The sequence below is a fragment of the Lipotes vexillifer genome, unplaced genomic scaffold, assembly GCF_000442215.2.
Source record: "Lipotes vexillifer unplaced genomic scaffold, Lipotes_vexillifer_v1.1 scaffold12, whole genome shotgun sequence".
NCBI lineage: Eukaryota > Metazoa > Chordata > Mammalia > Artiodactyla > Lipotidae > Lipotes > Lipotes vexillifer.
Genome location: NW_006796716.1, coordinates 2187637 through 2210495, shown reverse-complemented (window position 1 = coordinate 2210495; position 22859 = coordinate 2187637). Strand labels below are relative to the sequence as shown.

General features: G+C 38.9%; 1 protein-coding gene across 1 annotated transcript in view; it reads right to left on the bottom strand.

Moving 5' to 3' along the window:
* BAZ1B (bromodomain adjacent to zinc finger domain 1B) overlaps positions 1 to 22859 on the bottom strand; it is a 71142-nt gene that overhangs the window by 13011 nt on the left and 35272 nt on the right. The window contains exons 7-14 of the mRNA XM_007468887.1: positions 20708 to 22409; positions 16741 to 16879; positions 16109 to 16242; positions 13946 to 14051; positions 12906 to 13004; positions 10272 to 10449; positions 8161 to 8343; positions 852 to 999 (exon numbers count right to left, since the gene is read on the bottom strand). Of these exons, the coding sequence (XP_007468949.1) occupies positions 852 to 999; positions 8161 to 8343; positions 10272 to 10449; positions 12906 to 13004; positions 13946 to 14051; positions 16109 to 16242; positions 16741 to 16879; positions 20708 to 22409 (2689 nt within the window). The remainder of the gene's footprint in view (positions 1 to 851; positions 1000 to 8160; positions 8344 to 10271; positions 10450 to 12905; positions 13005 to 13945; positions 14052 to 16108; positions 16243 to 16740; positions 16880 to 20707; positions 22410 to 22859) is intronic.

The window sequence follows — 22859 nt, the reverse complement described above, 5'->3', positions numbered from 1 at the left end:
CCGGGCTGGAAGACGACAGTTAACATTTACTAGGAGATAGCAAAAAATCAAGCAGTAGCAGGAGATTTTTGCTGCCCCTGTCCCACTAAGAAACGAATCTCCCATGCAGTATTACATTTTTTGCCCTTCCTCCTCCTCCCCAACCACACAAATGCTTCCCAACTCGTATCTGATATGGTTCTCCTAAACCATTCGGTTTCCCTACATTTGAAAATACACCAAACCAATTTAAATGATAACTTCTCTCCAACCTTCATTCTACATCAGTTTTTAGAGCAACTGAATGATTTTACATAGGTCTTTTCATCCTTGTAAAGTAAATCACAAAACAGCTTTAGCCACTGAGAAGTCAACCACTGGGGGGCTTTTAGCCATCTAGTTCCTTTTACACATAATGGGGCTCTAAAAGTTCCCAGCATTAAACAGTCCAAATGCTTCGCTCTGTAGGATTCCATGCCAGAAGGTCCAAACCCGACTATTCTTCACAACGTTCAAATACTGCCCTCTACTGGTAGCATCCACCTTACTTCATGGATGACTAAAATTAAGAGATAATAAGAGAGATTTAAAATTTTAGTTAAAACCAATTTGTTCCCTATAGAAAATCTAAGAATTGGCGAGATCAACTGCTCTTATTTTATACTCAAAACTGAGGCACAAAGGGCCTGCTGTGATTTGCGAGCGTGTGACTTTAACGACTAGCATTTCATGGACTTTCAGGAGAAGGTAAAATCTGGACCACCACCACATTTAAAAGTTGTGTACACAGAATTCTTGAGGGATAAAATATCTTGGAAATGGAAGTCCTAGTGCCTAATACACTCAGATAAGCAACTCTGATTTAAATATACCTTTCTTTCGACAAACTTTGCATCTAGCATTTTCTGCTGACATATCCCATTTGATACAGGCATCAAGCATCCCAAGCAGAACATGCATTCTGGAAAAAGTCTGAGCTTCACGGATTGCTGTCTTCCATTTTTCCAGAGCAGATGCGACCTAAACAGAGACCAGGCCAGCATTACTACAATGACTTCAAAGACATGAAATGTGGATTTTTCACATAATACTGACAGTATACACTGAGAGAGGACTACAACTAGATAAAGATACGAGAGCATCCTGATACATTCACCTCCTAGAGCTCCTCTGGTCTAACCCATTTATCTTACAGAAGAAACCAAGGCTCGGAAGGGTGGAAAAAAGTTGCCAGAGGTCACACAAAGAATTCAAGGAGGGGGAAATGACTAGAAACAGGTCTCTTCTAGCGAAATCCACTTAAAGATTCAGTATCATTTAAAAGCAGGAACACTTGTACTGTGTAAATAATGCTAGTATGTAACAACGTCATGTAGCTTGGTCAGTAAGATTATCAGTTTCTGCACTAATATGTACCGTAATCCCAGATTATAGGGCCAAGAAATAGTAAATAGTATCTATAAAGCATTCTATAATCCCTAAAAGTATTAAGTACTGATATGAAATATTCTCTTGACTTTATCACCAACTTCTAACTTAAGTGAAATCTGTAAAGTCCCAGGGGTTGGCCTGATTTCATTCTGGGCAGTTACTCTCAGCATAATCCACACTGCCTCCACTCATCATCAGAAAATGCAAATTAATTTAGAATTAGCAAAGTAAAAGAGGATGGGATGAAGAAAAATGTAATTAGGAATTTTCAACCCTCCCTCTATAAAATATACATTCTGGGGAGGTACAAAAATGCCATTTTAGTATAATTCATTTATTTGTATTGCTGTTTTATTAATTAAAAGGTTGGGGACGTTTTCAAAGCACTAAAAAAGCCTAAACAATTAGGTGAGCATCCATGTAAACAAATGCCATTATAGGGGACATCATTCTCAGACAGTCAGAAAATACAACAGAGCTGGACAAGGTAAAGCTTCGGCAGTATACCAGAAGCTGAGAGACTAGGTTATCTCACTCTCATCTACCTTGTGGAGGTCATACTGCTTAACTCAGCCATGACTGAACTAAAGTTAGCCATGCTGGCTACTTTTATTATACAACCTGGCTAGCTCTAGCTAACTGACAACAGCACTGGTTTCACTGCCCTGTCCTAGGCAAAAAGCCTATTTTAAGTAATAGTCTTCCTCCTTTAAGAAAGGCCCGTTATCCCTGAAAGGCCACAGCCCAATTTGAAACAGAGCTGCCAAGGGACAAAGCAAGCTGAGCTACTTCTGAAGCTGTAGTGTGAGAGTTCAGGGAGGGGACCAAAGGCTGTCTATTCTCTTTCCTATAGAAACAGAGAACCACTGAGAGCCTTGTGTGTATAAATTTATGAATAATGAGGATAAGTAACAAACACATTGAAAAAATCTATTTAAGAGGCTGCTAAAGTTCTAATGGAAACTGACTCATTCCTTACTCCAACCTGCAGTGCAAATATTTCAACATCTGCCTTTGAAATACAATTTCCTTCCTTCCCTTTTCAGAGCTCCTCAGATCTACAATCACAGGTGCCTTGCGGGTCTTCTCCCCTAATGTAATGAAGAGCTGACATACGGTACCACAGATTCTCTTACTGTAATAATTAATGCAAATCTCTTCATTCAGTGGAATATATATTTAAGAATTTCAGGTTCGGTTCCTAAAAGAGTTATTGAGAACACTCAATTAGTCAAGGAATGGTTAAAATGGGCTTTGCTGTCCTCTAGTGGACAGTCAGATGCACAAAAAGCATTAAAAAAATCATCAGTTGGGCTTCCCTGGTGGCGCAGTGGTTGAGAGTCCGCCTGCCGATGCAGGGGACACGGGTTCGTGCCCCGGTCCGGGAAGATCCCGCATGCCGTGGAGCGGCTAGGCCCGTGAGCCACGGCCGCTGAGCCTGTACGTCCAGAGCCTCTGCTCCACGACAGGAGAGGCCACAACAGGGAGAGGCCCGCGAACCGCAAAAAAAAAAAAAAAAAAAATCAGTATATAGTACTGCTTTTTACTTATTTCCTATAAATTATAAAATCTGAACACCCAGCACATGTGGCCTCATTAAAAGAAACAAACAAAAATCTGAAAGAGGGGCTTCCCTGGTGACGCAGGGATTAAGAATCCGCCTGCCAATGCAGGGGACATGGGTTCAAGCCCTGGTCTGGAAAGATCCCACACGCCTCAAAGCAACTAAGCCCATGTGCCACAACTACTAAGCCTGCGCTCTACAGCCCATGAGCCACAACTACTGAAGCCCGTGTGCCCAGAGCCCATGCTCCGCAACAAGAGAAGCCACCGCAGTGAGAAGCCCGCGCACCACAATGAGGAGTAGGCCCCGCTCGCCGCAACTAGAGAAAGCCCACGCTCAGCAACAAAGACCCAACACAGCCAAAAATAAATAAAATAAATTTATATATGTAAACAAAGATTTATTGGAACAAACTCAAAAAGCACTAATCAGAAAAAAAAAAAAATATATATATATATATAAACTGGAAGAGATCTTGAGAATAAGCTTACTTAGCCTCATTTTAAAAACAGCTTTACTGAGATATAATTTATATACTATTGATAACAAGTTCCCCCTGTAAAGTGTACAGTCAATGCCTTTTCATATATTTGCAGAGTTGTACAACTATCAACATAATCTTAATTTTAGAACACTTTCATCACCCAAAAAAGAAACCTTGTCATTCCCCATTCCCTACCCTAACCCACCACTTCCCCGGCCCTAGGCAACCACAATCTTCTTTTGCTTTATAGATTTACCTATTCTGACATTTCATACAACATGTGGCCTTTTGTGACTGGCTTCTTTTACTGAGCATAATATTTTCTAGCTTCATCCACATCCCAGCATGTAACAGCACTTCAATCCATTTTAACTGCTGAGTAATACATCCATTTTGTTTATCCATTCATTAGTTGGCAGACATTTGGATTGTTCCTGCTTTTTGACTATGCTGAATAACAAACACTGCTATGAATGTCTTTGCACATGTGTGTAAGGTTCATTTATTATTTTTCGTGAAAAGAAAGTTTGCCCAAGGTCTCACAGCAATTTAGGGCCAGGTCTCCCGATCCCCAATCCAACGCTCCTGGCATTATACATTAGATCCTGTTTTATCCACTGAGTTATCCATCTAGACCAGCCTCGTCTCCAGCTAGCCTCTAATTTCGAGGGCGAAAACAATAGGCACTCAGATTTTAAAGAACATCTTAAGTATCCTCCCACTGCACAAAATTCCAGTCCAGAACATTAAAAACAGAACAAAAAAACCCCACCATATCGAAGACTTTTTAAAAACACAGGAACAGCAGCAAGATAAAGTTCTGACATACAACACGGTAGCATCAAGTAAATACTCTGTTTTGCAGTACTGCTGGGAAGTTGGACACACAACGTTGATGAAAATGTCAAATTCTTTAGCATATTTAAATGAAGTTGGGACCTAGTTAGAAGTGGTAGAAGTGTGTATAACAAAATCAAGGGGAAGCCACCTTATGTGCAAGTCACCATTAATCCCTTTACCTAACAGTAAAAAGGCAATATATCTTGACAAGAATATAATGAGGCTCCAGACCATGTTCTTCCATAAAAGAACGTTTAAAATGTAAAAACAGATAATCAGGGACAAATGCATCCAAAGCAAAAAGAGAGTCTAACAGAACCCAGGATTTGGCCAAATTATACGTCTTTCCCATTTAATGCAAGAAAATGAAATAAACATTAAATATTTGAAATAATTGACTATTACAAAAAGGGATTTGAGAGATAATCTACTTTTTCAAATAAGGAAACTGAAGCACAGATTAGGGACTGATATTAGCTCATGCAACAACCTAGTGCCAAATGAAAAAACCCTGGCCCATGCTAAGTGGAAACCTTCAAAGCAAAGGACAGTGGAAAATTTCAGAGCTGTGGCAAGGCTGACCTTCGGTGGGGAACTGCAGGGCATAATGCCATTTTAATGGAGAACATTGCTGAACTACTTAGTAGGCAGCCTAATTGATTTTCCAAGAAACTGTTCCATGTTTTCCATTTGTGTACTATGTGTCTGGGCCTCAAGGTTAAATCTGCAAAGTGCTCATATTTTCCTCCCCAATCAATCTAAGAATCGTCTCATATGACAAGCTAAAAAGAGGTTACTTCGCTATGGGGTTGAACACTAAAAAAGAACTTAAATGAGAACTCTACAGCTACTAGTTCCCAATGAGAAGAAAAATGTTATTGAGTCAAGAAATGGCAAGGAAAGATCACATCAAGAAAAATACTAGGACTTCCCTCGTGAATCAGTGGCTAAGACTTCGCCTTCCAATGCAGGGGGCCTGGGTTCCATCCCTGGTTGGGGAGCTAAGATCCCACATATCTCCCTGGCCAAAAATCCAAATCATAAAACAGTAGCAATATTGTAACAAATTCAATAAAGACTTTACATGTGTGAAATCTCTGAGTCTATGCCATGAATTAATAGTTGAACGTTTATCTAACTGAATCTTAGTTCTCTACTCACCTCTGACCCAACATGTTCTTTCCTGTATCACATATCACTCTTGGCCTCAGGAAGAAACCCAGGGGGAACATGACAACTGTGTACAACTACCGGAGGAGCTTTAGAGAGTAAACTCATTCTGTGTAAACTCAGAGGGCAAAACAAGGACCAGCTGTCAATGATGAGAAGGCAATTTCAGCTCAATCTAACAAACATTATGTCCACCCCGCTTCCACAACCTAATTAATTTCTACCTGTTCTTCAAAAATCCAGCTGATAGATTCTCTTCTCTGGGAGGTTCTAAGCTGCCCTGGTATCCCTCACAGGAGAGCCAAGCACTGCTCTTTCTCGCCATACTTGTCACTCTACTCCAACCATCTCTCACATTCAGAGTTCCTTGAGAGCAAGGACTTCCTTCCGGCTTCTACTTATGACCAAAACCCCCAGACTTTTGCACAATGACTGGCATAGGCAAGCCTTTACCAGATGTTTGTGAAAGAAAGGAAAGGAGGGAGGGAGGGAAGTCAAAAACAAGGGAAAGTATTCCACTGGATAATGGCTGGGACAGCTCCCTTAATGTAGTATTTTCAAATTCTTTTCTTCACAAGTAATCTTAAGCAGAAATCTAATACACAAAACAGAAAAAAATGGAGCTGCTAATTATCCTAAAAAAGAAAAACCAGAGACAGCATAATGTTCATCAGTAAGGAATTAGGATGTTAAAAAAACAAAACAAAACAACAACAACCAAAAAAACCCAAATAATACCAGGATGATCTATACAGACTGACAGAGCGAGAGGACAGATGCCTAGGATATGTTGATGAATGAAAAAACTGCAGAATATTATGCAGAGGGTTCCATTCTGTAAAAATCCAACAAAACTATCTTTGTATGTACACAGAAACACGTCAAACTATTGAAGAGTGATGTCCTTGGGGTGTGTGTGTGTGTGGGGCAAAACTAAAATGGGAATTGTCTCATATTATATCTACCTCTCACATTTGATTTACTTACAATGAGCTACTTCTAAAATTAAAAAAACCCAGAAAACTGGATTACACACATACAAAAAAATGAAGTTGGACCCTTACCTTATACTATATACAAAAATTAACTCAAAATGGATCAAAGACCTAAATGTAAAAGCTCAGACTATAAAACCTGTAGAATAAAATACAGGAGGAAAGCTTCATGACATTGGATTTGACACCAACAGCAGAGGCAACAAAAGAAAAAACAGGTAAGTTGAACTTCATCGAAGTTTAAAACTTTTTGCGTCAAAAGACACCATCAACAGAATGAAAAAGCAGGGAATTCCCCGGCGGTCCAGTTGTTAGGACTCCGCGTTTCCACTGCAGTGGGCACGGGTTCAATCCCTGGTCAGGGTACTAAAATCCCACGTGCTGCTCGGCACGGCTAAAAAATAAAAACTGAACAAGCAGCTCACAAAATGGGAGACTATATTTGCAAATCATGTATCTGATAAAGGATTAATATTCAGAACATATAAGGAACCCACATATCTCCCCACCCCACCCCCACAAAAATACTTAAAAATAGCCAAATGACTCAGAAAGACATTTCCCCCAAAAGATAAGTAGCCAATAAGCACATGAAAAGACGCTCAACATCACCAATTATTAGGGAAATGTAAATCAAAACCACAAGGTAGGGCTTCCCTGGTGGCACAGTGGTTAAGAGTCCGCCTGCCAATGCAGGGTACACGGGTTCAATCCCTGGTCCCGGAAGATCCCATGTGCCGTAGAGCAACTAAGCCTGTGAGCCACAACTACTGAGCCTGCGCTCTAGAGCCCAAGAGCCACAACTACCGAGCCTGTGCACCACAACTACTGAAGCCTGTGTGCCTAGAGCCCGTGCTCTGCAATAAGAGAAGCCACCACAAGAAGCCCGCGCACCGCAACCAAGAGTAGCCCCAGCTCGCTACAACTAGAGAAAGCCCACGTGCAGCAACGAAGACCCAATGCCGCCAAAAATAAATAAATAAATAAAAAAATTTTTTTTTAAAAAGGTGGAAGTGACCCAAGTGTCCACCGATGGACCAATAAACAAAATATGGTCTATACACACAATGGAATATTATTCAGTCTTAAAAAGGAAGGAAATTCTGGCATATGCTACAATGTAGATAACTTTGAAGCAGTTAAATAAACCAGTCACAAAAGGACAAATACAGTATGATTCCACTTTATATGAGGTACCTAGAGTAGTCAAATTCATAGACAAAGAAAGAAAATGATGGTTGCCAGGGATTGGGCAGGAGGGTGAAATGGGTAGTTTAGTGTTTAAAGGGCATAGTTTTGCTTTGGGAAGATAAAAAAATTCTGGAGACGGATGGTAGTAATAGTTGCAGAACAACGTGAATGTACTTAATGACATAGAACCATACGTGTAAAAGTGGCTAAGCTGTTCATTATGTATATTTTACAATTCTTAAAAATTTAAAAACCACCACCTTTTGAAAAAAGGAATTAGCTCTGGTAAAGTGGGAGGGGGGACTCTGACACACTATCCAGCTCTAAGGCAGGGCTGTGCTCCACAGACCAGTTTGAAAACTACAACATTTGGAGAAAGTGATAAAGATCAAACACTGGCTAGGGAACAGTGCTTATGTAACTAAAAAGCATAGGGTTAGATAATTTTAAAACCAGATCACATACTTCTACACAGTCATAAAACTACATCTTCATTAGCTAAATACCTTTGCTTCCTCTGCCATTTTTTTCTCTTCATCCACCTCTTCAGTCTTTGCTGAATCTTCACTTTGGAGTTTTCTTCTCTTTTGCTTTGGAGCCATGAAGCCTTGGAGAAATTTCTTTATGACACTGGCTTGAAGGGCAATCACACACTCGCCAAAATCCTTCAGTTTCTCTAGTGAGATCACCTACAGAAAAAGATTTAAAAACCAGACTGAGTAAAAGGCCAAGAGAAAGATGAAATAGACAATCCTCGATTAAATTCAAATCAACCTAGACCCAAATTGGTCACATAACATTAATTTAACTGGGTTCATAAGTTCAATGGATGGCTTATGCATTTGAAAGTAGCCGACTACTTGGATTTCCCTGATGAAGGGATCTGAAACGTGCTCTACTTAAAGGAAGTCACTGAACTCATTCATACAGTCAGTGACTGAGTGCCTACTACGTGCAAATGACAGTCTCAAGGCAAAGAAAAACTGAGAAGGAAAGTAAAAATTTACCAACCTAACAGCTTACAACCTATAAGCCAGATAATACATTTTACATACGTGATCTCATCTAAGCCTCACATTTATTTTACGGATGAGGAAGCATAAACTAAATCACTTTGATCCAAATCATGCTCTTAAGGACTGAAACTACCTTCTCAGTCACACAACACATGCCAATTAAAAAAATACCATTTTAGGGGCTTCCCTGGCGGTGCAGTGGTTGAGAGTCCGCCTGCCAATGAAGGGGACGCGGGTTTGTGCCCCGGTCTGGGAGGATCCCACATGCCACAGAGCGGCTGGGCCCGTGAGCCATGGCCACTGAGCCTGCGCGTCCGGAGCCTGTGCTCCGCAACGGGAGAGACCGCAACAGTGAGAGGCCAGCGTACCGCAAAAAAAAAAAACAAAACAAAAAACAAAACCAAAAAAAGTTTCTCCACCATTTTATAACTACAAAGAGAAACAAAGAATGATGATAATCCAACGTTAGCAAGGTGTGGGCCCAGGTTTGGCACAAAGCAGGTTACTGATAGATATTTGCTAAATAAACAAAAAAGTAACTGTAATATTTGAAACAGGCAAAATACTTTTGGTTGAGTAATTCCTAAAAAAAATTCTTTAAGAACAATAAAGATGTTTAAACCTTTTTCCCAGGTAATGTACCAAGAATTCATAACCAGACTAATGAAAAAAAGTTACATATATAAGATGCATATATAATTTGTTAATTCTAATAGCAAAGAAATAGAAATACAAAAGTCTGGCAGTAAAAGACTTACCATATCAACTCCATGTGTTATTATGTACCCCAAAGTGACATTAAAGATTGAAAGAAATGGAAAGTATTTATAAATGAGGGAAAACTGGAGGGCAGTGGGAGGTTCAACTGCTCATAAAAATCACACAACTATTAACACACTGTTATAATGCAAATGAACAATCTGGAAAGACTCATAAATATTAATGTTTGGAGTTACGTGGACTTTATTATTTAAAATTAACAAAAAAATTTTTACAGTGATAACTCATGGACAGTGTTCTCCAATCTTTTCTCCAGCTTTGTTACCTAAAATATAATGTGGGACACAGGGTCTCTTGAACTGTTTCACCTATAACACTTAAGGGTCCTTCTGAACAGTAAGCGATAAGACTACAAAAGTGCCTTCACTGAAATGTACCTGTTTAACAGCATGAGTGCTGCCGAACACAAGTATAACTAAGCTGATCATGTAGAGAGAATGAACAAAAGCAGGATACACAAATGTTTCATACCTTACAGCACAGGCATCACATGGGAATGGATAGGTACATGGGAGTGGATAGGTTAAATAATGTTATATGACTAAGACTCCAGGACTACTTTTCATTCAACTTAATAGAAAAGCTCTTTTTGAACAAAGGTTTTGAGCCAAATATTAGATTTTCCTGGATACCAGCAGAATATAACAAAGGAAAAGTATCATATGTACATAGAGAATTTAGGGTTCCACATGCGTCTTTCAAGACAAATGCAAATATGATTCCCAGGGTCATCTAGGAAAGTCAAGAACAATATCAGGGAACAATTCCAAACTGAGTTTCCATGAGTAACATTTCAAAGGGTGTTTTCCTTATATTCTTACCCGAGCTTCAAATTCTGATGTTTCTTCCACATAACCAAGTCCTCCCTTTTGTAACCTTGTTGCAACTTCAATGAGATCACTACGAAGGAAGTTTAAAAGCTCCTGGTTGCCATCACAGGATTTTAGACCCAAATTTGGCTTCCGGGCCAGATGAATAGAATGAATAATGTCCTGGTACCTAGAAAAGTTGAGGCAAAGGGGAGGAGGAATAAAGGAACTTTAAAAAATGGTCTATTAATTTCAATTACTTGAATGACATGTTTTATTTCTAGAAGACTTATTTAGATCCTTTTCATCTCTCGTTTAATAGTCTCATGTTTCTCACACAAAATTTCAAATTTCTCTTATTCTTAATTCATTTAAAAAACACATATTTTGTTCTGTATATGGTAATTCCAGTATCTGAAGTATGTTTCTTTACCTAGCTCTCATTCATGGTAACTGGTTTGTGTGGTTTTTTGGGGGTGTTTATTGTTTTTTTTTTACCATGAGTTTCTTGATATTTTATTTGTGGAAATTCTTTGAGGCCTGGTTTGAAGTTATGCTCCTCCAGGGAGAGTGTGCATTTGCTTATGTTAGTTGCCAGAAATTGCTACCAACCGGAGACAAACTTTAAATCGTCTGCCTGGATTCTTCACAACACAGAAGAAACATGAATTTGAGCTGAAAACCTACACAAGGAACTTCAGAGTTCACTTTCACACTGAAGATTAACCTTTTGAGGTCACAGTAATAAAGACTCTAATAAGACTCTCTACCCTGGATTCGCCATAAGCTTCACTGTTGGCTTCTTACACCAAAAACTAATGTTCAAGGTCGTCGAAGTTGAGTACTAAGTTCCCTTTTCATGCTTAATAATGAGTTTTAATATTATTTTCCTCTGACTATAACTTCATTGTGTCTCATTGGTGTTCTTATAAAGGATTCTGCTTTCACTGCCTTCTACCACATAATTTCCCCTTTATTTTCTTCTTTGATCTAAGTGTTATCAAGACAGGACGATTCTGAATACAATTTTAATTCATTTATACGTTAAGCAGTGGACCAAAACCAATGATGTACCCATTATCACTCTCAAAAGTGTCTCAAAATTGCAGAGTATGTACTGAACAGTATTTTCCTTCTCTCCTCAATTAAACCTAAATTCCAGCATGAAAGCATGCAGATATTAAAGGTGGCCTTAAGGCAAAACCTATCCCAGTTTTGATAGAAACAACTGCTAGAACAGGAGGGACACTAGCAAATCTAGATGGCACTGATACTGATGCTCATTTTGTAGGCAGGTATTTTTTGTGTGGTTTCTCTTGGAGATATAATTCACGTAACATTAAACTCACCATTTTAAAGCCTATATTTTCAGTGGTTTTCACATTTTAGAAGCATTAAAACTACCTAATTCCAAAACATTTTCATCACTCCATAAAGAAATCCCATAAGGGTTTGCAGTCACTCTCAATTCTCCCCGTCCCTCATCCCCTGGCAACCACTAATCTATTTTCTGACTATAAATTCGCCTATTGTGGGGCTTCCCTGGTGGCACAGTGGTTGAGGGTCTGCCTGCTGATGCGGGGGACGCGGGTTCGTGCCCTGGTCTGGGAGGATCCCACATGCCGCGGAGCGGCTGGGCCCGTGCGTCCGGAGCCTGTGCTCCGCAACGGGAGAGGCCACAACAGTGAGAGGCCCGCGTACGGCCCAAAAAATAAAAAAATAAAGACCAAAAACAGACATTTGGTTAACACTATAAATTTCCTCTAATTACTGTTTTCACTGTATCTCCCAAATTCAGATGTTTTGTTTTCATTTTCATTTAATTCAAACAAAAAAAAAAAAAAAAAAAAAATTTGCCTATTGTGGATGTCTCATATAAATGAAATCACACAATATGTGGCCTTTCTATGTCTGACTTCTTTGACTCAGCAAAATGTTTGCCCACTTTCTAGGATATTTCATTACTTTGTTCCTTTTTATGGCTGAATTTATGGATATACCACATTTTGTTTATCCAGTCATCAGTTGATGAATATTTAGGTTGTTTTCATTTTTGGTGCTACTCTGGATACCAACAGAATACTTCTGAATACCAACCAATGTGGAACTGCACTTACAAGGCTGCCTAACTACAATCAGGCTCTCAGTCTGCTGTATGGCGTATTAGTCAATGAATAATCCTGCTATCTTGTATATACATCTTTTAAAAGCATACTTTTCCAAACAAGCATGAGGTGTCCAGAAAATATCAAACAACGGGACTTCCCTGGTGGTCCAGTGGGTAAGACTCCATGCTCCCAATGCAGGGGGTCCAGGTTCGATCCCTGGTCGGGGAACTAGATCCTACATGCATGCCACTTAGTTCTAAGAAGCCTGCATGCCACAACTAAAGATCCTGCATACCACAACTAAACAAGCCGCAGCGAAGATCCCACGTGCTGCAACTAAGACCCTGCGCAGCCAAAATAAATGAATATTTTAAAAGAAAAAGAAAATACCAAACAACAAGAACATAAAAGAGTTACAGACTTTTAAAATTTTTACTTAAGCTTTTATGGATAAACAACAACAACAAAAAAACCCGTAAGGTATGTATAATATCTAATGCTGAAGAGGAGATATGAGGAGCGAGATGAAAACCCTTACCTCTTCTCTAGTCTCTCTTTAAGCTGACTTTCTCTTATTCCCTGAGGGTGAAGGCAGTTTAGCAACTCATCCAGTTCCTTTTGACTATCACATAAAAACCTGTAGGGGCAAAAAAACAAAAACAAAAATTCAAAAAAACCCCGTTAACTCTGAAAAAAAAGGGAAGAATCAAACATTAAGAAAGGGATCTAGGATTGGTGGTGGGAGTTGGGAAAGCAGAATTCCAACCTTGCTCAGAAGTAGGACAATTTACTGTTTCCATGAGACCTAATGTTAACTTTATCTTAGGACACTGCAGCCAATGTTTCCTACTAAAACGTAATATGAGGGGACTTCCCTGGCGGTCCAGTGGTTAAGGCTCCGGGCTTCCACTTCAGGGGGCATGGGTTCGATCCCTGATCAGGGAACTACGATAAGATCCCACATACCACTCAGAGCAGGCCCAAATAAATAAATAAGCAAACAAACATATAAATAAATAAAATGTAATATGAGACAAATTTTATAAAGTAAATAGGCACACTTCACCATATCCCTTTCACAGAGTAAAGTTATATCAAAAAATAAAAGACAAAAGGTCATTAAACTAAAGGTGATCACAGCTAAAGCAGTTAATGTGATCACAAAAGTAGAAGGGACCCTCTCAAAACCTAGCTCCCTGCCTAAAAGCAGGATAGACACAAAGGAAGATTAATGGCTATATTTACAATTCCTTATTCTTTAATAAAGATGAAAATCCTAAATATTTCTATTGCCAAGCAGACTGAAAGGCATTTCCAATGCTATGTAAGATCTATCATATAATATACAAAGTTACATTACAAGGAAAAAATAAAATTCTAAACCTTAAAGCAAACAGATATATTCTTATAAAAAAATCAAGTCTGCTTTTAAAGCAATGAGCTTACAGATCCAAGAAATCAAAATCACACAAAATGCTCTTAATAGATAATCACTAACTCACTGGTTTCGCTATATAAATTATTTTCTTAACATTGAAAAAGAAAAAGAAAGAGCAACCAGATGAATGCTCACATTACCATAGATTCTGTCCCTGTTTGGGTATAGTGGTCTCTACAGCAATTTCTGTAGCTGGTCCATGTTGTGCGTTCATGCTTACATTTTTGCCTAGGTTTGCTTTCTTACCTAAGAAAAATTTATACATTAGGCTGAATGTAGTACATACTCAATTCCTAGTTTCAAACCTAAGCAGTACACAGTGCAAATTCAACAACCAATAACACATATGCTGCCTATTAAATATATCCACAGGTACAATAGATGCTCATTTCTCTTAAACATCTTACATACAGCACATTATCTGAGACAGTTGCTCTCTATACAGCTGAACAGGCAAAGTTTAAGACTATTACAAGTTATTGCAATAGAATGGAGAGAGATGACTAAATGTCTCAGAGCAAATAAATAATCTGTTCCTTGTACGTGATACTTAGCACAAAGGAATCTGGTGAAGTAGACACAACTGAAATCTACTACAAACTAACCCCTGGAGGCTTCAAATGTCAAATATGATTAGCTTTTTTGTAAACCATCTCCTGGATACTAATATATGACATTACTATAGATAGATCTTAAGCCTGTATTTTAGGCCTTACCTAATTCTACAATTGGTTCTCTCCCCTACTCCCCTTCTCTCCCCTTTAACCTGCAGCATCTTCCCTGCAATACTAACACATAACCTTGTTTAGTCTTTTCAGTCAGGTAATTCTGAAGAAACTCTGCTATGCTGGAACTAGAAAACATGAAGGAACAACATCCACCAGGATGCTCTAGAAGTGAAGGGATGTAGATGCCAGTCTTCTCCTGAAAGTTTTAACTGTGTGGACCTGATTTCTGAAAATAGCCATTAAGCTTTTGAGACACATAAAATCACAGTCCTTCATCCCACTGGAATCTCTCTCAAGTCTGAAGATCCTAACTTCGTATTTACTGCCCTCACCTGGGTATTTACAAAGTCTACCAAAACTAGACTTTTCTACTAAGTACTACAATCTAACAACATAATTCAACAAGAAAATGCCTTAAATTTGAAGTTTTGGGCTATATACTAATTTCCTTATTTAATGATTCTGTGAGTTTAAAAGTTTGGGTTATGAGTTTCTCTAAAATGAAAGAAAACTACTTTTTGAGAAGCAATTTTCATTAGGTTATATAAAGTACAGCTGGAAGGAAGCTTATGTATCATCTAACGCAATGGTTCGCAACAGAAAGCCATGCTGCCTCCTAGGGAACATTTGGCAATATCTGGTGACATCTGGTTGTCACTAATGGCATCCAGTGGGTAGAGGTCAGGGATGCTAAATAACTTACAACACACAGGACAACCCCCAGTACAAAGAATTATCTGGCCCAAAATGTCAACAACAGTGAGGCTGAGAAAACTTGATCTAACCTAACCATCTGGTATTTTTAAATTAAAATTTTTTCTTTTAATTTCTTTCTTGGGGGGAAAAAAAAGAAAAAAAAAATACACACACACACACACACTCACATACACACACGCACATCTATGTATAGGTCAAGAAAGAATATATACACACACATATCTATATTTAGAAAAGTACACTTTTCTATTTTACAAACTGAACATACTCATGTAACCAGAACCCAAGTCAAGAAGAAGAACATTATCAGTGCCCCTTATGACCCTTCTCAGTCACTTATTTCTAGTTACATATTTGCTGTGTTTCTCCTCACTAGAATTTTAGTTAATTGACATTCAGGACCTTTTATGTCTTGTTTGCTATCTTGTATCACAGCACATGAAAAATTGGTTGGCAAATAAGAGATGCTCCATAAATATTAAATAAATGAATTTTTAAAGTGGAGGAAAAAGACACATAACTGCCTTCTTGGCCCCTTACCTCAATTCCAGCCCTTGAAGTACCTACAAAGAGACTTCCAAGGAACAAAGTTTGAAAACCACTTGTATAAATCTAATACCCAAATATCCTAATATTCAAGTTCTTTATCTTTTCATGCTATGCCTGGAACAAAGTCGATAATCAAATGTTAAGTTTCCTTCCTTCTGCTATGCATTTCACATCTTCCCACCTCACTCAAATAAATCTACCTAAGAAGGCAATAACGAAATTTAGAAAGTGAAAAAAAGTGACAGAGGAAAGACAGTCTTAACATTGACCCTACTTGAGCAGGGTAAACTAACTAATAGATATACATACTACGGGGACAGTAATCCTCATCAGGAGAGTCTGCATGGTCTTTTCGGTGATGGTTGAATCGGTAGTCAATGCTGTCATGTACCCAGCCTTTCTCAATGAACAAACCTGGAACTTCATCTGAGAAGAGCCAGTATCTACAAATCACAATCACATAATAATGTGTTAGTGAAAGATCATGAGCACAGGATGACTTCATTGTTGAGGAAGATGATTACAGAATATCACTGAACATTCAGCAGATACAAATCCTAAAGTAAAGCACAGAATACTACAATTGTGGGAATTTGAGATTCACTTAATATCTGTAATTTTTATAACTTCTAATATTTCACTACTTTAGGTTCCACACAATGTATGCATTTAAAATATCTTACCATTTTTAAAGACTTCTATTAGGATTACATTTCTCCTATCACCATAATTTAAGCTTCATATCTGTGGTATCTTTGAGGACAGGGTCATGTCTTTAACTTCATAACCCTAGCATTTGGCACAGTAAATATTCAAATAAATGTGTGATGAGCAATTCTGTTTCCAATATCCACGAACAGGGAAGCTTGTCTAGTCTTAGTACAAACTAGCAACAATACAGCAGCCCTAAAAGATGATAAAAATTAAGTTTAGTAACTCACCTATTATGGTTTCGATCTGTACCAATTGGAGTCCTACGCATGACTAGTTTTGCTTTGGCAATTCCTTCCTGGAAAGCCTTCTCAGCAGCTGCTTTGTGCTTTCGTATTCGTTCTTCTTCAGCTTCACGTTCTAGTTTCACTGTTAAAGATAAAATGAATCAATTAAGTTTTTTCCTAGTAAATTCTACTCTTACAAATTTAAATAAGATATGGAGTGAAACGTGCCTGGTATTAAGTAGAAATCTTAGTTTCCTTCTCCTAATTCTAAACTGTTATAAGAAATAATGTGTAAGGCAGCAATTTCTATCTGATCCTTCTATGTTCTTTGAATTTTGGTGATGTCTCAGCCATCAACTCAGTGCAAAATCTTTTCTCTCTAAAATTTAACTTATTAGTTTTATAATAAATTAATTTTATTTTATTGATAATTAATTTTAAATGTAAAGTTAAAATAGTCCTTAAACGGAATTAACTGAAACATTTTCTGACAGGACCAGCCACAGGATCCTCAAAATGATCAGGATGAATAAAACCAAAATAGCTATTTCAAAGTAAAACATATTTCAGTCCTGAGGAATTTAGAAAAAGAATTGAGAAAGCAAGGGCACGGAAGCATCAGCAGATAATAGTAATTATTGCCTCTTTAATACTATTCTTTGAGTTATTCAGCAAGTTGCTACGTTAATGATGAAAAAAAAGTTTTAATCAATTTATTTCTGATCATTCATTTTATAAGTTTATTCTACCCAGATAGAAATTTCCCTCAATAATGAAAGACACCCAGGAATCTTTCCTTTTAAGTTTTTCCACAACTGTCACAAATTTTGATACTGTAAGTAAAGGGCACTGCTATTTACAATGCCAGCAATTTTACTGCTGGTACTCTACTGATGACAACATCCACAATGTAGCAAGAATCTGGAAAATGCATCAGCCTAAAGATGTTACTTAAAAATTTAAGATAAATTTCATCTATTTAAAACCAATATGGGGGAATTCCCTGACAGTTCAGCGGTTAGGACTCAGTGCTTTCACTGCTGTGGGCCCAGGTTCAATCCCTGGTCAAGTAACTACGATCTTGCAAGCTGCACAGTGCGGATAAAAACCAAAACAGAACGGTATGGTATTTGTTACTTTTAATAAATGGTTTTCTAGCCTGAATAGAGTTGTACGTTTGAAACAATGATTACAGTAGAAATCAGTACAAAGGTCAATGACAAAAAGAGTAATGGACAAATCACAATAAAGGAAAAGCTCCTTCTCTTGCAGGTACAAACAAACAAAAAACAATCTAGGGAAAGTCATAAAAAAAAAAAAAAAGACCAAATTTAGTTCCAGAGGTTACAGCAATGAGCTAGACATCAAAAGACCTGAACTCTAATTTAAATACTATCCTTGGCAAAGTACTGATATTTATTACATATTTTATAATTACATTACAGGGACTTCCCCGGTGGTCCAGTGGTTAAGAATTCACCTTCCAATGCAGGAGACGCGGGTTCAATCCCTGGTTGGGGAACTAAGATCCCACATGCCACAGGGCGACTAGGCCCGCGTGCCGCAACTACTGAGTCCATGCGCTCTAGAGCCCATCTGCCACAATTAGAGAGAAGCCCGAGTGCCACTACTAGAGAAGCCAGTGCGACACAATGAAGATCCCACGTACCACAACTGAGACCCGACGCAGCCAAATAAATAAATAAAATTTAAATACATACAATTACATTATATACTTATAATATTGTTTCTTGTTTCTCTATATCAATAATCAACTTATTTCTGGCTTCTCAATTCTATTCAAGACACTGTGGTATTGATGTAAAGACACACATAGCCAGAAATAAGTTGATGTGTCTATAGTCAAATTAACTCAAAACGAATCAAAGACCTAAATGTAAGAGCTAAAACTCTTAAGACTTTTAGAAGAATACACAGGAGTAAATCTTCATGACCTTGGATTTGGCAGCAGATTCTTGGATTTGACACCAAAACTGCAACCAACCAAAGGAAAAAAAAAAATAAATTGGATGTCATCAAAATTTAAAAAATTTGTGCTTCAATGGACACCATCAAGAAAGTAAAAAGGGGCTTCCCTGGTGGCGCAGTTGTTGAGAGTCTGCCTGCCGATGTAGGGGACACGGGTTCGTGCTCCGGTCCAGGAAGATCCCACATGCCGCAGAGCGGCCAGACCCGTGAGCCATGGCCACTGCGCGTCCGTAGCCTGTGCTCCACAACAGGAGAGGCCATAACAGTGAGAGGCCCGCGTACCGCAAAAAAAAAGAAAAAGGAAAAAGACAACAAACACACAAAATGGGCAAAAATGTTTTTGGATCATGTATCTTAAGGGATTTGTATCTAGACTATATAAAACCCCTTGTAATTCAATAATAAAAAGACAGGGGCTTCCCTGGTGGCGCAGTGGTTAAGAATCTGCCTGCCAATGCAGGGGACGCGGGCTCGTGCCCCCAGTCCGGGAAGATCCCACATGCCGTGGAGCGCTGGGCCCGTGAGCCATGGCCGCTGGGCCTGCGCGTCCGGAGCCTGTGCTCTGCAACGGGAGAGGCCACAACAGTGAGAGGCCCGCGTACCACAAAAAAAAAAAAAAAAAAGACAAATAACCCAATTTGAAAATGGGCAAAAGATCTGAATTAATATCCTCCAAAGAAGATATACAGAAGACAAATAGGCACAAGAGAAGATGACATCATTAGTCATCAAGGAAATGCATCTATCAAAACCACAATGAGATACCAATTCACAATCACTAGAATGGCTACAATCAGAATCATAAAATAACAAGCTTTGGCAAAGATGCAGACAAGTGGAGAAATTAGAACCCTCATTTACTACTGGTAGGAATGTAAAATTGTGCAGCCAACTTTGAAAAACAGTCTAGGACTTCCTCACTTAAACATAGTTACCATATGATCCAGCAGATCTATCCCTAGGTATATATACCCATGAGAAATGAAAACATATGTCCACACAAAAACTTGTACACCAATGCTTGTAGCAGCATTATTCATAATAGCCAAAAGTGATTAAAACAAACCAAACGTTCATCAACTGATAAATGGATAAAAACAAAATGTGACATATCCAAACAATGGAATAATGTTCAGCCATAAAAAGACATGCTACAGCCTGAACCTTGAAAACATGGTAAGTGAAAGAACCCAGTCACAAGAGACTACATACTTATTATACAGCTCCACTGATATGATGTATCAGAAGAGGCAAATACAGAGATACAGCAGTGGACGGTGATTGCTTAGGGCTGGGGAGGATGGGTATAGCTAAAGGGCATGGGGTTTCTTTTTGAGGTGATGAAAATGTTCTAAAATTGACTGTGATAAAGGCTGCACGTATCTGTGAATATATTAAAAAACAATGAACTGTACAATAAACGTGGATGAATAGTATAGTATGTGAATTATTTCTTAATAAAGCTGTTTTTTTAAAAAGTTCAGACTTAATGGTGCTATGAAAGCCCCAAATTTTTATTTCCTTAAATCTCAATAAGGAAAAGATTAATATCTGAGTTGGCAACTGTGCTGAGGGCTTCAAATACCTTGTCATTCATTTGTTATGACAATCTTAAGCATATGAGGAAACTGCGGCGTGGATAAGCAACTTGCTCAAAGAACTATAGCTAAGTCGCAGGTACCCAAGTCAGTCCATTCCCAGGTCATATGTTATTTCCACTATGTCTGTTTGTGGATTTGGTCCTTTACTAAGCCAGAAAAGATGCTAACATCACACTAATCCAAGTCAAACTATCATTAACTGCAGAATGCCAGGCTGAACACTCCTGCTAGAATCTAACATACCTAGAAGGGTCGGGTTATTACACACAGAAATAACTAAATAGTTGTGACAAACCAAGACACTACCATTACCTCAGTAATTTCCTTCCTTCTACTATCTTCTAAAGGGCTTCCCCTTTTCTCTCAACACAAGATTTTACCTTTCATTTCTCTCTCCTGAATTTCCCGCTCCTTCTTAGCCTGAATGGCAAGCAGCCGTCTGCTCTTCACGGCACTGATCATGTCTTCAGCTTCCATATCTACCTGGGGCTCAAACTTCACGACTTCTTTTTTCCTATCAGCTTTGCCTAACCCATTCTCCTCTTTTCCATTTTCTTTATTTCTGGCTTCCATTTCTTTCCGTTTCTGTTTCTCTGCTCTCTTCTTATCATTTTCTTCCTTCAATACAGCAAGCCGTTCCTTCCATAACTCTGCAGACATCTGCTGCCTGGTTTCCATGTGGTCCTGCACTGAGTATGTCATGAGAATCCGGTGGCAGAGTGCTGTCAGGATCTGCAGTTTCTCCTCTGATGTTAGCTCAAAAAATTCAGAGGTCTCCAGCTTTTCTAGGAACTCATCTTGTACCTCATTGTCTTCAAATGGTGCTGAATCTTTGTTGTCATCTGTGTCTGAGCCCTCACTTTCTTCCTGAATGTCAGATTTGCGCAAGCAGAGCCGAACCAGCTCTGAAACAGAATGCAGAGTCAGAGGGATTTCTGACAGCTTCATTCCCAATTCACCATAGTCTTCTGCTATTTCATCTTGTAACAAGGTCTGTAAGAGGATGACCAACACTCTATTCAGGTATAAAAAGCCACCCTTTTCTGCACTCAAGGCTTCCATAAGGGACACAGCAGTAATAGGATACTGAGCATCTGGTAAGAGTAACCCAGAATAACAGCTCAAGAACTCCACCACCATGGCCACATCCCCAAAGAGTGTATTGGGCAGCCCTTCAGGGGTATCCACCAATTTAAATGTTGGAAGGTTTTTGCCAGTTAACTCTTGGTCCTCGTACCGCTTCTGTTTCTCTAGTTTCTCGAGCATTTCTTTCTCTCTCCGTTCCTTGGCTTTCTCCTTCAACTTTTCTTTCAGCTCCTCTCGTTTCTTTTTCAAATATTCTTTGCGCTGCTCTTCAGACATAGAAGCCCATCTCTTTTTGTGCTCTAGAAGCTCAAAGCGTTTTTGAACAATACTTCGCAATTCTTCTGGGAGACGAGCTCTATCTTCACTAGAGAGGAGACGAGCTGTTTTGGAGATAACACAGGACAGGGCACTCTTCTTGTCCTCCCTGTCTTTGTTCTCTTTGTAGTAGGCGATAAGGTGGAGGGCAGCAGGAGGCAGATGTTTATGAGGTTTACTAGAGGACCTAGGTGTGCCCCCAGAACTCCTCGGGGCTCGTGTCACCTTCTGAGTGCCTTTGGCCATGTCCAACAAAGTCATCTGCTTCATTTTGGTTTTAGGAGTCTTCAAGCCCTTTTTGGGAGATCTGGAATTCCCTGTGGATTTCTGTCCATTCAGGATGCCTTTGCTTCTGCCCTTTGCTTTCAAAGGTTTGTCACTATGCTTCCCTGATTTCTTGCCGGGTGGGCCTTTCTTAGGAATGTGAAAGTTAGCATGTAGCTTGTTGGGCGACATCATCTTCATCACTTCTTCCAGATGCTCTTCTGGAGATCTGGAATTCTTTGAGTTCTTCACTTTGAGTGGTGAGCCATTCAAGGATTTCTTCAAGTGTACATGACACCATAACTTAGGATTTAGTGGTGAACTGAGAGAAGAGCTGTCTGTCTTGGATTTCTTTGAGGGCTTCCTGTCTGGAGATCCAGTATTCTTCCTCTTAGTAGAGGGGTTGAGAGTCATGTACTAGAATTTAAGAACAGGAGCAAAAATAGTTTTAAAAACTAATTTAAAGAAGCAATATTTAAGCATCCTAAAGGCCCTCTTCCCCATCTATTCAGGTAAAGCTACATATTCATTTCTCTTCATAGACACTCTGTCCCTGAAAAAAAACAAAGCCATGAATGTTAGCTAATGTTTTAGCCATATCAACACAAAATTCTCTTGATACTCAGACTTAAAAATCTATACTCCGGGACTTCCCTGGCGGTCCAGTGGTTACAACTCCATGCTTCCACTGCAGGGGGCATGGGTTCAATCCCTGGTTGGGGAACTAAGATCCAGTATGTCGTGCGATGTGGCCAAAAAAACCATCTATACTCCAATATTAGGCATTTTTTGCTATATAACTAGTTTTCTTCTTATATATGGATTAGCAGTTCTTAAATACCTTAATGAAATCCATGAACTCTTTCC